We start from the raw sequence: 16,765 nt of genomic DNA, 5'->3' as shown, positions 1-16,765 counted from the left end.
TTTCTACTTGGGGATCTCTTAGAAAACCACATTGGTGGTTCTCTCCTCGGGTGCTAATAGCACCAGGCTACTGGCTGGGCTCACTCTGGAGGAGGCAACATAGAACTGCCCATGTGAGAAGCAGTCCTCCTATAAGTCAATCCCTGCAACCTTCAGCAACTGCCTCTGGGACTTGTCGATGGTCAATGTAAATTAGACCTTTAGGGTGAACTGTAGCCTCTTTAACTCAAAGCAGTACTCTATTGGTATGAGTTGTATGATCAAAACTCCCCCCGAGCACAGCTGGTAAACATTGTGGCCTTGATAACGTTCCTGCGGAGGAGGGCCTTCACTCACAGCCTGGTGCCATTACAGTGCTTGGGCGGGTTAAGGTTCCACACCAACATCACTGGAACCCCCACTTGGAGGAGAAACTTGTGGGCTGGGAGGCCAGGAGGGTTGGGGAACTCCATTTACACCACCAAGTCCATAGACCTGTAATACATTTCTGCTCCATCGAACTACTGAAGGTGTGTGTAAATAATGATGGCAGTCTTGTTCTTTGGTGGCAGAATAGCATCCCTGACTGAAGATTTGATTTGCCCCTTTGGTGGTTGATTAGGACAAAATCTTGAATTAGTTTTTAGGTATTTGTTTGGGAAACCTTCGTAAGTCAAAAACCAAGCCGATAGCTCATCTGGCATAAGAGATATTAAGGAATCCGCATGGCAGGGCTTGTCAAAGATATTTCATGCATTATTCAAACAGCACTTAGCTATGTGCAGTTTGATTCATAAGACAAATAACTTTGACATGTCTAGCAGTGCCATGCTAGATTCCTTCTTCACAGCTCCCCATCCGTAAAGACCACGTGCACACAGGCAGGTGATACTGTGTGCGCGCGTGTGTAATATTATATATATATATATATATATATATATATATATATATATATATATATATATATATATATATATATACACACACACATTTATTTTGTCCTTGTTCTATGTAATCTTAATGATTACACAATTGTTTCTCCTTACTGCAATACACTATTACACATTTTCAATAATTGTGAAGTTAAATAAAACCAGAACATTCAAAATATTTGACATGTAAAGCTGTATTTTGCACTCAGCACATTTTTTGTACATGCACAATTGGGAAAACACATCCAAATCTGCATTAGCATAAAAAAAAACTAATTGTGTGCTTAACAGAGTTTAATGAGCTGTTACATGTAGTACTACAAACCAAAATCCTGTTTCCATAATGGAATACTAACTAGTTAACATAATAATATTTAAGCCATCTGGAACAAGTATTTTAATGCTTATAACATACAAACACATGGTTTTTCAAAAACGAATTCTATAACTAGTGTGCGGTCTTCATTTTGTTTTTTCGTATCGCTTTTTAACTACCCCCAATTCTCTTCCTCATCTGCAACAGTAGCACTTTGTGAGAATCCTTGACTGCTGTAATTGTCTTCTTGAAAGCCACCTTTCTGTATTGAAAACAAAGCAAAAACTATTATTCAAGTATGGTTTAAACCATTAAATCAGTGTTGTACTGCATATAATGGATTTAAAGTGGCTGGAAACAAACCTGAAATAAGTCATGCTGCGTGTTTTATTATAAAAATAGGATTTTGGTTACCTACCGGTAAATCCTTTTCTCGTAGTCCATAGAGGATGCTCGGGTCCACATTAGTGACATGGGGTATAGACGGGTCCACCTGGAGCCATTGGCACTTTAAGAGTGTGGGCTAGCTCCTCCCTCTATGCCCCTCCCACGACTCCGTTTAGAAACTATGCCCGAGGAGACTGACATCTTCGAGAGAAGGATTTAACACAGATAGTGGCGAGATTCACACCAGCTCACACATACAAGGCACATCAAGCTAACTTCGCTTGAAAACTCAGCAACCGCTGAAACATTACTTACCAAGTAACAATGCAGTACTCAACTAAAACGAAGTTGCACTGAACCAAATAATGAAAGCAGGAAAACGAAGCACTGGGCGGGTGCCCAGCATCCTCTACGGACTATGAGAAAAGGATTTCAAAATCCTATTTTCTCTTACGTTCTAGAGGATGCTGGGGTCCACATTAGTACCATGAATGGGAGGGAGAGCGCGGAGGCTCCTGCAGAACTGATTGGCTTCTGATGATCTGAAGTTCAGTCAAAGTATCGAACTTGTAGAACTTTGCAAACATGTTCGACCCAGACCAAGTTGCAGCTCGGCAAAGTTGTAACGCCGAGACACCCCGGGCATCCGCCCAGGAAGACCCCACCTTACGAGTAGAGTGGGCCTCGACAGACGTAGGACACGGCAAGCCTGCCGTAGAATACGCATGCTGGATAGTGAACCTGATCCAGCGAGAGATCGTCTGCTTAGAAGCAGGACACCCAATTTTCTTGGGATCATACAGGACAAACAGAGTCCGATTTTCTGTGACGAGCAGTTCTCTTCACACAGATTTTCAGAGCCCTTACAACATCCAAGGACTTTGATGAAACTGAGGAGTCAGTAGCCACTGGCATCACAATAGGTTGGTTGATATGAAATGCCGACACAACCTTCGGAAGAAACTGCTGACGTGTCCGGAGTTCAGTCCTATCTTCGTGGAAGATCAAGTATGGGCTTTTACAGGACAAAGCCCCCAACTCCGACACACGTCTAGCAGAAGCTAAGGCCAACAACGTGACAGCCTTCCACGTAAGAAATTTGACCTCGACCTCCTGTAGAGGCTCGAACCAGTCCGATTGGAGGAACTGCAACATCACGTTAAGGTCGCAAGGCGAGGTTGGATGTGCAGAACTCCCTTCAAAAAGGTCTGAACCTCAGGGAGGGCAGCCAATTGTTTCTGATGAAAAAAGGATAGGGCCGAAATCTGGACCTTCACAGATCCCAACTTCAGGCCCATATCCACACCAGCTTGCAGGAAGAGGAGAAACCTGCCCAGTTGAAACTCCACCGCAGGAAATTTCTTGGACTCACACCAAGATACATATTTTTTCCAAATTCAATGGTAATGTTTAGACGTTACTTCTTTCCTAGCCTGTATCAGGGAGCAATGAGGATAGCTTGAACCCTTGTTCTCCTTATGAGGTTTAGAACTCTTGGGATGAGTGGAAGTGGAGGAAACATGTACAACGAATGAAACACCCACGGAGTCACTAGGGCATCCACCGACACTGCTTGCGAGTCCCTCGACCTGGAACAATACCGCCAAAGCTTCTTGTTGAGACGAGAGGCCATCATGTCGATCTGGGGTATGCCCTAAAGATCTGTTAACTCCACGAACACCGCCGGATGGAGACCCCACTCCCCTGGATGGAGATCGTGTCTGCTGAGGAAGTCCGCTTCCCAGTTGTCTACTCCCGGATGAAGATTGGTGACAGCGCCAACGCGCGTTTTTCTGCCCAGAGGATGATTCTTGTTACCCTCTGACATTGCAGCTCTGCTCTTCGTTCCGCCCTGTCGGTTTATGTAAGCCACTGTTGTCACATTGTCCGACTGCACTTGAATGGCCCGATTTTTCAGAAGATGGGCCGCTTGGAGAAGACTGTTGTAGACGGCTTAGTTCCAGAATGTTTATCGGCAGGCCGGCTTCCAGACTTGACCACCTTCCTTGGAAGGTTACCCCTTGAGTGACTGCGCCCCAGCGACTTGCATCCGTGGTTAGAAGGATCCAGTCCTGAATCCCGAACCTGCGGCCCTCCAGAAGGTGAGGTAATTGCAGCCACCAGAGGAGTGAAATCTTGGCCTTTGGCGACAGACGTATTCTCTGGTGCATGTGTAGATGGGATGCCGACCACTTGTACTGGAGATCCAGTTGGAAGGACAGAGCGTGAAACCTCCCGTAATGCAGAGCCTCGTAAGAGGCCACCATCTTCACCAGAAGGCGAATGCACTGATGAACTGACACCCGGGTTGGCTTCAAGACATCCCGGACCATCGTTTGAATCACCAACGCCTTTTCCTCTGGAAGAAACACCCTCTGCACCTCCGTGTCGCGGATCATTCCCAGAAAGGACAACCTCCTGGTTGGTTCCAAATGTGATTTTGGAAGATTCAGGATCCAACCATGTTCCCTGAGAAGCTGGGTCGTGAGTGCTATGGACCGTAACAGCTTCTCCTTGGACGATGCATTTATCAATAGATCGTCCAGATACAAAATTATATTCACCCCCTGTCTGCGGAGGAGAAACATAATTTTCGCCATCACATTGGTGAATACACTCGGTGCTATGGAGAGGCCGAAATGGAGGGCCTGTAACTTAAAGGGACAGTCCAATAGTGCGAATCGAAGATAAGCTTGATGCGGCAGCCAAATCAAAATGTGGAGGTATGCATCTTTGATATCCAGGGATACTAGGAATTCCCCCTCCTCCAGATCTGATATCACTGCCCTTAGAGACTCCATTTTGAGCTTGAACTCCCTCAGAAAGGGGTTTAGTGATTTTGAGTTAAGAATGGGCCTGACCGAAGCATCCGGTTTCGGTACCACAAAAAGGTTTGAATAGTAACCTTTGTTTTACATGAGGCGGTACTGGCACAATGACCTGTGCCTTCACCAACTTCTGGACGGCTTCTTGCAGGACAGCCCTGTCTGCCAGCAGAGCTAGCAAATCTGATCTGAGAAATCGATGAGGGAGAATTTGAAATTTAAGCCTCCGGAGTGTGCAGTCCACCGTCATGCTGAGGACTATAGGTTACCTGAAGCAGGTTTCTGTTCCTGGGAACCTGCAGCTCCAGGTTTCTTGGACTTGGGCCTCCCCGAAAGGTGTTGGACGGCTTGGCCTTTCTGGGCTTGGTAGACCAAGAGGGCTGTGATGTAACTGAAGAAAAGGTTTTCTTCGGAGCAGGTGTAGCTGAGGGAAGAAAGGGTGACTTACCAGCCGTAGCGATCCAAGAATCTAACGTTTACCCAAAGAGAGCCTGAGAGGGTAGGGTCTCCCCATCTCCTGGATTCCGTGTCGGCAGACCACTGTCGCAACCACAGTCCTTGACGAGCTGATACTGACATGGAAGAAATTCCCGCAGCCATGGAACCCAGTTCTTTCATGGATTCTACCAGAAATCCCGCAGGTTACGTAAAAACAATTCAACATCACATTTTCCATAGTATCCAAGTCCTCAAGTAACATGCCTGACCACTTTGGCAATCCAAGCACTGGCAATAGTGGGACGTAGTATTCCCAGAAAGCAGTGTACATGGATTTGAGCGTATTATCAATTTTACGATCAGCCGGCTCTTTCAAGGCGGTAGATCCTGGAACAGGTAAAACCACCTTTGAGAGTCTGGATATTGACAAGTCAACAATAGGCGGGTTTTCCCATTTTTTCCTATCCTCTGCCGGGAAAGGGAATGCTACCAGAACCCTTTTAGGTATCTAGAATTTTTTATCCTCGTTTTCCCAAGCCTTTTCAAAAATAGCATTTAATTCCTTTGACGCAGAGAAGGTTAGCGAGGCTTTCTTATTTTCAGTGAAGTAAGCCTCCTCAACCTGCTCGGGTGTTGTATCAGCAATATTCAACACATCCCTAATAGCCTCCATCATCAACTGCACCCCTTTTGCAAGAGATGCTGCCCCCCGCAACACATCCCCGTCACCGTCTGCAGTATCAGAATCGGTATCATCCTGCATGATCTGTGCAAGAGCACGTTTATGTGAATAAACAGCGGGGAGCCCTGATGTACCAGAACTGGGCCGCAGCATATGACACAGAGTCCCTGTACATTGCTTAATGGAGACCACAGACACTCCACACACACACAGGGGAGGACAGAGTTTCACCCCCAAGAATGGCAAGAGACACACAGAGATTGGAGCCAACCCACACACAGCGCTTTTAATATAAAAGGGAGACACCCCATCAGCGCTGACTGTGCACTTTAATAGGTTACACAGACATTTCGAAGCCCCCCCCCCCCGTGAATGATAGCTGGAGTGGTTGTGGAGGGACTTGCTCTTCCTGGACAGCACTGTGCAGGCAGAGATCAGGCGCTGAACGCTGCTGGGTCCGCTGAGAAACTCCGCCCCCTTAATGACGCCATCTTCCCGCTCTTCAGAGGATTATACTGGCCTGAGGATTTATGCTGGCTGAGATCCCGGGACCCCAACAGGCTGTGTGACCAGTGTAGGGTGTAGGCGCTGGCTCAGGGCGCCCCTCACAGCGGCGCACTATTTTCCGCTGAGCCTCCGGAGTGCAGTTAATACTGCGCTCCTACCCTGATGCCGCCATCTTCACACCGGCCCCCCGTTTGCTAGGGGGTCGGTGACTCACTCACCACTGATCTTCAGCTCTGTAAGTGGGTGACGGCATGCTGCTGGGGTGAGAGATCCCCTGTGGTGGGGAACGATCTATACCCTTAGGAGCTCAGTGTCCTGTCAGCGGAGATAGTGGCTCAGACCCCACAGGGCGGACACTACTCCCCCCCCCCCCCCAAGCCCCCCCTTAGTCGCAGGGAGGCTGTTGCTAGCAGCCTCCCTGTAAAATAATAAACTCCGGGCACATTTTCTAAACTGAGTCTGGTAGGAGGAGCATAGAGGGAGGAGCCAGCCCACATTTTCAAACTCTTAAAGTGCCAATGGCTCCTGGTGGACCAGTCTATACCCCATGGTACTGTGGACCCCAGCATCCTCTAGGACGTAAGAGAAATATAAAGTACACTTTTATTTGTTTATTAAACAGCACATCATGATGTGGTTCTACTCCGTAGCGCCGAGCATCTTTTTTTACCCTGTGAAAATTTGTCTTATATGCAATGTAATTGCGGCTGTATCTGCATCAAAAAAAACGAGATTTATGGTAAGAACTTACCGTTGTTAAATCTTTCTGCGAAGTACACTGGGCTCCACAGGGAATGACATTGGGGTGTAGAGTAGGATCTTGATCCAGGCACCAACAGGCTCAAAGCTTTGACCTTCTTCCCAGAATGCCTAGCACCGCTTTCTCTATAACCCCGCCTTCGTGCAAAGGAACTCCGTTTTTGTTAACCAGTCCAATGCAGTAGCAGGCAAAAGAGAAGACAACTGTTAGTAGCAACATACACCACACTCTCACGACAGGAGAAAGTGTAATCGGCTAATGCCATACCAACCCAAAGAAGCTAAGTGCGTCAGGGTGGGCGCCCTGTGGAGCCTAGTGTACCTCGCAGAAAGAGAATTAACAACGGTAAGTTCTTACCATAAATCTCGTTTTCTGCTGCGGGGTACACTGGGCTCCACAGGAAATTACATCTGGCAGGCGTCCAAAGGAAGCATCCTGGGAGGAGGAAGTATCGAAGGCATAGAACCTTATGAACGTGTTCACTGAGGACCACGTAGCCACCTTGCACATTCATTCAAGGGTCGCACCACGGCGGGCCGCCCAAGAAGTCCAACCAACCGAGTAGAATGGGCCTTTATGGTAGCAGGAGCTGGAAGGCCAGCCTGTACATAAGCATGTGCAATCACCATTCTAATCCATCTGGCCAGGGTCTGCTTGTGAGTAGGCCAGTCAAATTTGTGAAAACCAAACAGAACAAAGAGAGAATCAGACTTCCTGATGGAGGAGGCAGTTCTCTTCACGTAGATACGGAGAGCCCGTACCACCAATCTCCTGATTAAGGTGGAAAGAAGACACCACGTTAGGCAAATACCCGGGACGTGTTCTAAGAACTGCCCGATCACGGTGAAAAATGTGACCTACAAGACAAGGCACCCAAATCCGACACCCATCTTGCAGAGGCAATAGCCAGCAGAAACAATACCTTAAGAGAAAGCCACTTAAAGTCCGCAGATTCAAGAGGTTCAAACGGAGACCCTTGCAACGCCTCCAAAACCACTGACAAGTCCCAAATGGCCACAGGCGGGGCGTAGGGAGGATGAATCCGCAACGCACCCCGAGTAAACGTATGTACATCAGGTAAAGTCACAATTTTTCTCTGGAACCAAACCAACAAGGCAGAAATATGAACCTTGATAGAGGCCAGACGAAGGTCTAAGTCCAGGCCCTGTTGTAGAAAGGCCAAAAGTTTGGCTGTACTAAACTTGTAAGCGTCATGATTGTTAGATGCGCACCAAGAAAAGTAAGAATTCCAGACCCTATGGTAAATCCGTGCAGAACACTGTTTCCGGGCCTTCGACATGGTCTGAATGACCGCCTCAGAAAATCCTTTGGCCCTCAGGACGGAAGCTTCAAGAGCCACGTCGTCAAAGCCAACCGGGCTAAATCCTGATATACACAGGGGCCCTGAACGAGAAGATCTGGGCGCTGTGGAAGTAGAAGCTCTATCGAGAGACACTGAAGGTCTGAGAACCAATGCCGTCTGGGCCACACGGGAGCCATCAGAAGTAGGATTCCTCCTTCTTGCTTTAACTTCCTTATTAGTCTGGGCAGAAGTGACACCGGAGGGAACACGTATGGCAGCTGAAAGTTCCATGGAATTGCCAGTGCGTCCACGAACGCTGCTTGAGGATCCCTTGTCCTTGCTCTGAAGACCGAAACCTTGTGATTGTGTCGAGACGCCATCAAGTCCACATCTGGAAGGCCCCACCTGTCCATGAGAATTTGAAACACCTCTGGATGGAGGCTCCACTCTCCAGGGTGTACGTCCTGATGACTGAGAAAGTCCGCTTCCCAGTTTAGGATCCCCGGAATGAATACTGCAGATATGGCTGGCAGATGGCGTTCCGCCCACTGAAGAATCCGTGTTACTTCCCTCATTGCCATGCGGCTTCGAGTGCCGCCTTGATGATTGATGTAAGCCACCGTGGTGGCGTTGTCCGACTGGACCTGAACAGGTCTGTTCTGTATTAAATGCTGGGCCACCTTGATGATTGATGTAAGCCACCGTGGTGGCGTTGTCCGACTGTACCTGAACAGGTCTGTTCTGTATTAAATGTTGGGCCAAGTTCAACAAGTTGAACACCACCCGCAATTCCAGAATGTTTATCGGGAGGAGAGACTCCTCCTTGGTCCACCAACCCTAAAGGGAGTGTTGCTCCAACACCGCGCCCCAACCTCTCGGACTAGCATTTATCGTCAGAAGCACCCAGTTGGAGACCCAGAAGGGACAACCCCTGCTCAATCGTTGGTCCTGAAGCCACCAGCTCAGTGACAGACGGACCTCCGGAGACAATGAGATAATTTGAGACCTGATCTGGTGAGGCAGGTGGTCCCATTTGGCAATTATCAGCTTCTGCATAGGGGGCGGGAATGGAATTGAGTGGACTCCACCATGTCGAAAGCAGACACCATGAGACCTACCACTTGCATCACCGAATGTATTGACACTTGCGGACGCGATAGGAAGCATCGAATCCTGTCCTGAAACTTCAGGACTTTCTCCTGAGACAAGAACAACCGCTGGTTGTTAGTGTCCAACAACGCCCCCAGGTGCACCATGCTCTGAGCAGGGACCAGGGAAGATTTCTTCCAGTTGATGAGCCACCCGTGGGCTTGCAGAAACTAGATGGTCAGATCCAGGTGGCATAGGAATTTGCCAGGATCAACAAGTCTTCTAAGTATGGTAGGATCCTAACCCCTTGACGACGGAGTGCCGCCGTCATTAACGCCATGACCTTGGTCAAGACTCGTGGAGCCGTGGTCAAACCAAAAGGTAATGCCCAAAATTGGTAATGGAGGTTGCCAACCGCAAACCTCCGGTATTGCTGATGCTACATTGCAATGGGAATATGCAGGCAAGCATCCTGTACGTCCAGGGATACTATATAATCCCCAGGTTCCAATACCAGAACAATGGAGCGAAGAGTTTCCATACGAAACTTGGAGACCCTCACAAATTTGTTCAAGGACCCATTCGGTTTCGGGACTAGGAACAGTGGTGAATAGTACCCCTTGCCTCTCTGAGTTAGAGGCACCTGTACTACCACTCCTGTGTCCAGGAGGGTCTGTACCACCGAATGAAGAGTTTTTGCCTTCATCTGATCCAAAGGAATGGATCCAAAGGAATGTCTCAGGCAAAATCGATGAGGGGGGCGTTTTTTGAAGGATACAACATAACCTCGAGTGACGACTTCCCGTACCCAGGCATCGGAAGTGGTCTTCAACCATTCCTGGGTATACCTTAGAAGTTGGCCCTCCACCCTGGGATTCCCCAGTGGGAGGCCTGCCCCGTCATGCGGCAGGCTTGTCAGTCTTGGAAGCAGGCTGACGGCAGCCCTGGCCAGTTTGGGTTTATTGGGTTTGGAAGTGCGAGCCCGTTTTGGGCATAACCTCGAGTGACGACTTCCCGTACCCAGGCATCGGAAGTGGTCTTCAACCATTCTTGGGTATACCCTAGAAGTTGGCCCTCCACCCTGGGATTCCCCAGTGGGAGGCCTGCCCCGTCATGCGGCAGGCTTGTCAGTCTTGGAAGCAGGCTGACGGCAGCCCTGGCCAGTTTGGGTTTATTGGGTTTGGAAGTGCGAGCCCGTTTTGGGTATGCCTGACCCTTTGCTTTCCCTGAAGGACGAAAGGAGCGAGAGGAAGTACTCAGTCTACAGTACAGAAGGAGCAGTACTAGGTAGACAAGCTGTATTAGCAGAAGTTAAGTCAGCCACTATGTTGTTGAGGTATTCTCCGAAAAAGGATGTCTCCCTTAAAAGGGAGTACCTCCAGGGTTTTCTTAAAGTCCAGATCCACAGACCAGGACCGCAACCATAGAATCCGGCGACCCAGTATGGACGTAATAGAAGCCTTGGCCGCCAGAATACTGGCATCAGAAGCCGCCTCTTTAAAGTAATGAGACGCTGTGACAATATAAGATAAGCATTGAATAGCAAGATCAGAAGCGTTGGAAGACATCTCAGCTTCCAACTCCTGAGCCCACGCTTCAATAGCCTCTGCAGCCCATGTCGCTGCAATGGTGTGCCGATGCGCAGCACCTGCTAGGGTGTAAATCGCCTTTAAACAACCCTCCACATGCTTATCCGTCGGTTCTTTCAGAGACGTGACTGCAGAGCTGAGGATACCACCAGCCGCGCCACCTGCGAATCCACTGGCAGGGGTGTTTCCCAATTTTTACTTAGCTCCGCAGCGAGGGGATAGCGAGCCAGTTTCTTCTTGTGAGGCGTGAATTTCTTCCCTGGATTTCCCCAGGACTCCTGACGTATGTCAACTAAATGGTCAGAATGAGGTAAAACTTGTTTAACCACTTTGACGTTTAAATTCTGTCCGGTTTCTTAGGGGCAGCACCAGGCTCTGGGTCATCAGTAATTTGAAGAATGAGCCTGACAGCCTCCAACAAGTGAGGAACATCCACCTGTGAAGCAGATTCCCCATCAGAAACGTCTGTATCAGAATCTGTGGGGTCAGTATAAACGCCATCCTCATCAGACGAGGTGTATGGTACGTTGGTGGATTGTGATGAAGTAATGACCTGCTTAGAGGACCCCTTGGTCTTAGGCGGGCGAGGGTTAGACTTCCGAGTAGTCAGTGATTGGTTCAATTGCTGTAACTGCGCAGACAGTTGATCTGCCCATGGCGGGTTAACCGTGGGGACCATAAGCGGTTGTATCGGCACAGGAGGTCCCATAGGGGGCGTTAATCTAGTTACCAGCTTATTCAAAAGCGTGGAGAAAGTAGCCCAAGGCGGGTCATTTTTAACCCCCGTTGCTACGATCCCACTGGGGGTAAGGAGCCCCCAGAACCAGAACCCTCAGCTGCCATATTTTCCTCAAATGCGTCTGCAGCGTCACCACCACACAATGTGGGATCAGCCCCAGCTCCGTTGCCCCTTGTAGCGGACACATCCAAATGCTCAATGCAGGGCAACCCAGTACAATATCAGCAGCACAATACCTGACAAGAACCCCCTGTGCAGTGTAACAGCACAAACAGGGAATTCAAGAGGTATATGGTGACTAAAAATGAGTATATCTTGTGAAACACCTATATTAAATGATAAACCTGACGCACTTAGCCCCCTCAGGTAACAGGATACAGGGATAGCAACCTGAGTGAGATACACGAAATGGAGATCGCACAGCAGCTATATGCACACACACACACAGTCACATTACACAATGCAGAAATTATGACATGCAATAAAACTGCACTGGACTAGCAATACAAAGTAGTACTAAGTATAGCTATACACTCAATAGATCCAACAATGCACAGTAAAGACTGGATGTATATCACAGGTTACTTGTACTATATAACCCTGACTAAATGTACTTTCTTAACTAACACTGTCAGCAGACATGTAGAATACTTAAATGTCCTGTAAAATGCACAGCGCCGACATGCAGGCGGCTTTACAGAGGAGGATTTGCCCAGACAGTCCCAGGATCAGCTCAGCTTCTCCTAATGGCGCACAAACGCTGCCAGGGAGTGAGGGAGAGAGATGCAACTCCAGGGCGGGAACATTTACTCTAAATGGCGCCCTGGGGCTACAGGTCAAAGCCTTATCACCATGCTGGACTTCACCACCGGGTACTGTGGGCTTATAAAAACGGTTTATGAGAGGAAACCGACCTGTGCCCTTGCCCTGGTAAGGTCCCTGTGCTGCCAGCATCCACACCAGCGCGCGGCCCGCCTCCCACTGGCCATGCAGGATCGCGATTTACAGAGGGTCCCGCCGAGGGCACCCACTTACCTCCTCCCTGAGTGCGGCCACGCGATCCAGAAGAACAGCGGTAGTGTGTGTGTGACTAACTGGAAGAAACCGGAGCCTCCGCTGTACATACCCGGCAACCAGGGCGCGGGAGTATACAGCGCCGCTGGTGGAGGTGATGGAGCTGCAGCAGGAGATGCCTAACCGACATCTAACAAGTCAGTGTGTCTGCTGCAGCCCTTGAAGTCTTCATTTTTCATTAAAAGCTTCTTCTCAGGGCTGCTGGAGCAGCCACCCTGTTGTATGCCTGCTTACTGCATGGCACCAACTACAAAACTGAGTTACTGTGCACAAAGGCGGGGTTGTAGAGGAGGCGGCACTAGGCATTCTGGGAAGAAGGTCAAAGCTTTGAGTCTGTTGGTGCCTCGGATCAAGATCCTACTCTACACCCCAATGTCATTCCCTGTGGAGCCCAGTGTACCCTGCAGCAGAAATGCCACGTTCAGGAAAACACTGAAGCATAGCATTTTGTATGCAAATACAGTTATATTCACACACAGAATATAGGTATGCTGCATATCATTTTAATCAACAGAAGCTGCTCGTGCGTCCTATTGCATTACATTGCATCTAAGATGCATTTTCGTGGAAAACTAGAAAAAGAAGACGCTTGGTGCTAGAGTCGCACAGCATTCATATGTTATGTGTAACGCGACTTACAGCGCACAGAGCAAATGTGTAAGAGGACATCTGTAAACCTGTTGCTCTCATATTTGCAAGTCTTTCAATCAAAGGTGGTGAACTGGGACTGAGGAAGCAAATATTTCTTATATGGAAAATAAGATTTTACTCACCGGTAAATCTATTTCTCGTAGTCCGTAGTGGATGCTGGGGACTCCGTAAGGACCATGGGGAATAGACGGCTCCGCAGGAGACTGGGCACATCTAAAGAAAGATTTAGGTCTATCTGCTGTGCACTGGCTCCTCCCCCTATGACCCTCCTCCAAGCCTCAGTTAGGAACTGTGCCCGGAAGAGCTGACACAATAAGGAAGGATTTTTGAATCCCGGGTAAGACTCATACCAGCCACACCAATCACACCATATAACACGTGACAGGAACCCCGGTTAACAGTATGATAACAATTGGAGCTTCTGAAGAGATGGCTCACAACAAAACCCGATTTTTGTAACAATAACTATGTACAAGTATTGCAGACAATCCGCACTCGGGATGGGCGCCCAGCATCCACTACGGACTACGAGAAATAGATTTACCGGTGAGTAAAATCTTATTTTCTCGGACGTCCTAGTGGATGCTGGGGACTCCGTAAGGACCATGGGGATTATACCAAAGCTCCCAAACGGGCGGGAGAGTGCGGATGACTCTGCAGCACCGAATGAGAGAACTCCAGGTCCTCCTCAGCCAGGGAATCAAACTTGTAGAATTTAGCAAACGTGTTTGCCCCTGACCAAGTAGCTGCTCGGCAAAGTTGTAAAGCCGAGACCCCTCGGGCAGCCGCCCAAGATGAGCCCACCTTCCTTGTGGAATGGGCTTTTATTGATTTAGGCTGCGGTAATCCTACCGCAGAATGCGCCAACTGAATAGTGCTACAAATCCAGCGCGCAATAGACTGCTTAGAAGCAGGAGCACCCAGCTTGTTAGGTGCATACAGGATAAACAGCGAGTCAGTTTTTCTGACTCCAGCCGTCCTGGAAACATAAATTTTCAGGGCCCTGACTACGTCCAGCAACTTGGAATCCTCCAAGTCCCTAGTAGCCGCAGGCACCACAATAGGTTGGTTCAAGTGAAAAGCTGAGACCACCTTCGGGAGAAACTGAGGACGAGTCCTCAATTCTGCCCTATCCATCTGGAAAATCAGATAAGGGCTTTTTCAAGACAAAGCCGCCAATTCTGAAACCCGCCTGGCCGAAGCCAGGGCCAACAGTACGACCACTTTCCACGTGAGATATTTCAATTCCACAGTCTTAAGTGGTTCGAACCAATGTGATTTCAGGAATGCCAAAACCACATTGAGATCCCAAGGTGCCACTGGGGGCACAAAAGGAGGCTGAATATGTAGAACTCCTTTGACAAAAGTCTGAACTTCAGGCAGTGAAGCCAGTTCTTTCTGGAAGAAAATCGACAGAGCCGAAATCTGGACCTTGATGGACCCCAATTTGAGGCCCAACGTCACCCCCTGCTTGCAGGAAGTGTAGGAATCGACCCAGTTGAAATTCCTCCTTCGGGGCCTTCATGGCCTCACACCGAGCAACATATTTCCGCCAAATGCGGTAATAATGTCTTGCGGTGACATCCTTCCTGGCTTTGATCAGGGTAGGGATGACTTCCTCCGGAATACCCTTTTCCTTTAGGATCCGGTGTTCAACCGCCATGCCGTCAAACGCAGCCGCGGTAAGTCTTGGAACAGACAGGGTCCCTGCTGCAGCAGGTCTTGTCTGAGCGGCAGAGGCCCAGGGTCCTCTGCCAGCATCTTTTGAAGTTCCGGGTACCAAGCTCTTCTTGGCCAATCCGGAACCACGAGTATGGTTTTCACTCCTCGCATTCTTATTATTCTCAGTACCTTGGGTATGAGAGGCAGAGGAGGAAACACATAAAACGACTGGTACACCCACGGTGTCACTAGAGCGTCCACAGCGATCGCCTGAGGGTCCCTTGACCTGGCGCAATATCTTTTCAACTTTTTGTTGAGGCGGGACGCCATCATGTCCACCCGTGGTCATTCCCAACGGTTTACCCGCATTTGGAAAACTTCTGGAAGAAGTCCCCATTCTCCCGGGTGTAGGTCGCCCATCGGAGAATCCTTGTGGCTTCTGCCATCGCCATCCTGCTTCTTGTGCCGCCCTGTCTGTTTACATGGGCGACCGCCGTGATATTGTCTGATTGGATCAGTACCGGCTGGTTCTGAAGCAGGGGCCTTGCTTGGCATAGGGCATTGTAAATGGCCCTTAGCTCCAGAATATTTATGTGAAGAGAAATCTCCTTGGAAATTTCTTCCCTGTGTGACTGCACCCCAGCCCCGAAGGCTGGCCTCCATGGTCACCAGGACCCAGTCCTGTATTCCGAATCTGCGGCCCTCTAGTAGATGAGCCCTCTGCAGCCACCACAGCAACGACAACCTGTTTCTTGCCGACAGGGTCATCCGCTGTTGTATCTGTAGATGGGACCCGGACCATTTGTCCCACAGATCCCACTGGAACGTCCTTACGTGGAACCTTCCGAATGGAATTATGCTTCGTACGAAACTACCATTTTTTCCAGGACTCGTGTGCTTCCACTGGAAGAAACACTCTTTTCTGGTCTGTGTCCAGAATAATTCCCAGGAACAGAAGACGTGTCGTCGGGACCAGCTGTGACTTTGGAATATTGATAATCCAGTCGTGCTGTTGTAGCACTTCCCGAGAGAGTGCTATCCCCACTACCAACTGTTCTTTGGACCTCGCCTTTATCAGGAGATCGTCCAAGTACGGGATAATAAAAACTTCCTTCTTGCGAAGGAGTATCATCATTTCGGCCATTACCTTGGTAAAGACCTTCGGTGCCGTGGACAACTCCAACGGCAGCGTCTGGAACTGATAGTGACAGTCCTGTACCACACATCTGAGGTACTCCTGGTGAGGAGGGTAAATGGGGACATGCAGGTACGCATCCTTGATGTCCAGGGAGACCCTGTAATCCCCCTCGTCCAGGCTCGTAATAACCGCCCTGAGCGATTCCATCTTGAACTTGAATCTTCTGATATAAAAGTTCAAGTATTTTAATTTTAAGATGGGTCTCACCGAACCGTTCTGTTTCGGTACCACAACCATTGTGGAATAGTAACCCCTTCCTTGCTGAAGGAGGGGCACCTTGACAATCACTTGTTGTGATTATAGTGTTGAATAGCCACCAACACCGCCTCCCTGGCAGAGGGAGGTGCCGGTAAGGCAGATTTTAGGAAACGGCGGGGGGAAGAACGTCTCGAACTCCAGCCTGTACCCCTGAGATACTACTTGAAGGACCCAGGGATCCATGTGAGAGCACACTGGGCGCTGAAATTTCTGAGACGGGCCCCCACCGTACCCTGGTCCGCCTCAGCGTCATGCTGTGGACTTACCGGACGCAGGGAGGACTTCTGCTCTTGGGAACTAGCTGTGTGCTGCAGCTTTTTCCTCTACCGTTGCCTCTCGGCAGAAAGGATGAGCCTCTAGCCCTCTTGCTTTTCTG

The 16,765-nt window shown here is 49.2% G+C and overlaps 1 protein-coding gene across 25 annotated transcripts in view; it reads right to left on the bottom strand.

Moving 5' to 3' along the window:
• Positions 1–1,087: 1,087 nt before the first annotated feature.
• Positions 1,088–16,765, bottom strand: part of DDX4 (DEAD-box helicase 4) — a 1,188,488-nt gene continuing 1,172,810 nt past the window's right edge. For 24 of the 25 annotated variants that reach the window (XM_063962294.1, XM_063962347.1, XM_063962252.1 and 21 more), the window contains one exon: positions 1,088–1,489. In XM_063962294.1, the coding sequence (XP_063818364.1) occupies positions 1,403–1,489 (87 nt within the window). In that variant the 3' untranslated portion in view covers positions 1,088–1,402. The remainder of the gene's footprint in view (positions 1,490–16,765) is intronic. The other variant, XM_063962463.1, reaches the window with a different exon arrangement.

The sequence above is a fragment of the Pseudophryne corroboree genome, chromosome 1 (genome assembly GCF_028390025.1).
Source record: "Pseudophryne corroboree isolate aPseCor3 chromosome 1, aPseCor3.hap2, whole genome shotgun sequence".
Taxonomy (NCBI): domain Eukaryota; kingdom Metazoa; phylum Chordata; class Amphibia; order Anura; family Myobatrachidae; genus Pseudophryne; species Pseudophryne corroboree.
Note: the sequence above shows the minus strand (reverse complement) of the source record. Positions and strands in the feature narration are given on the sequence as shown.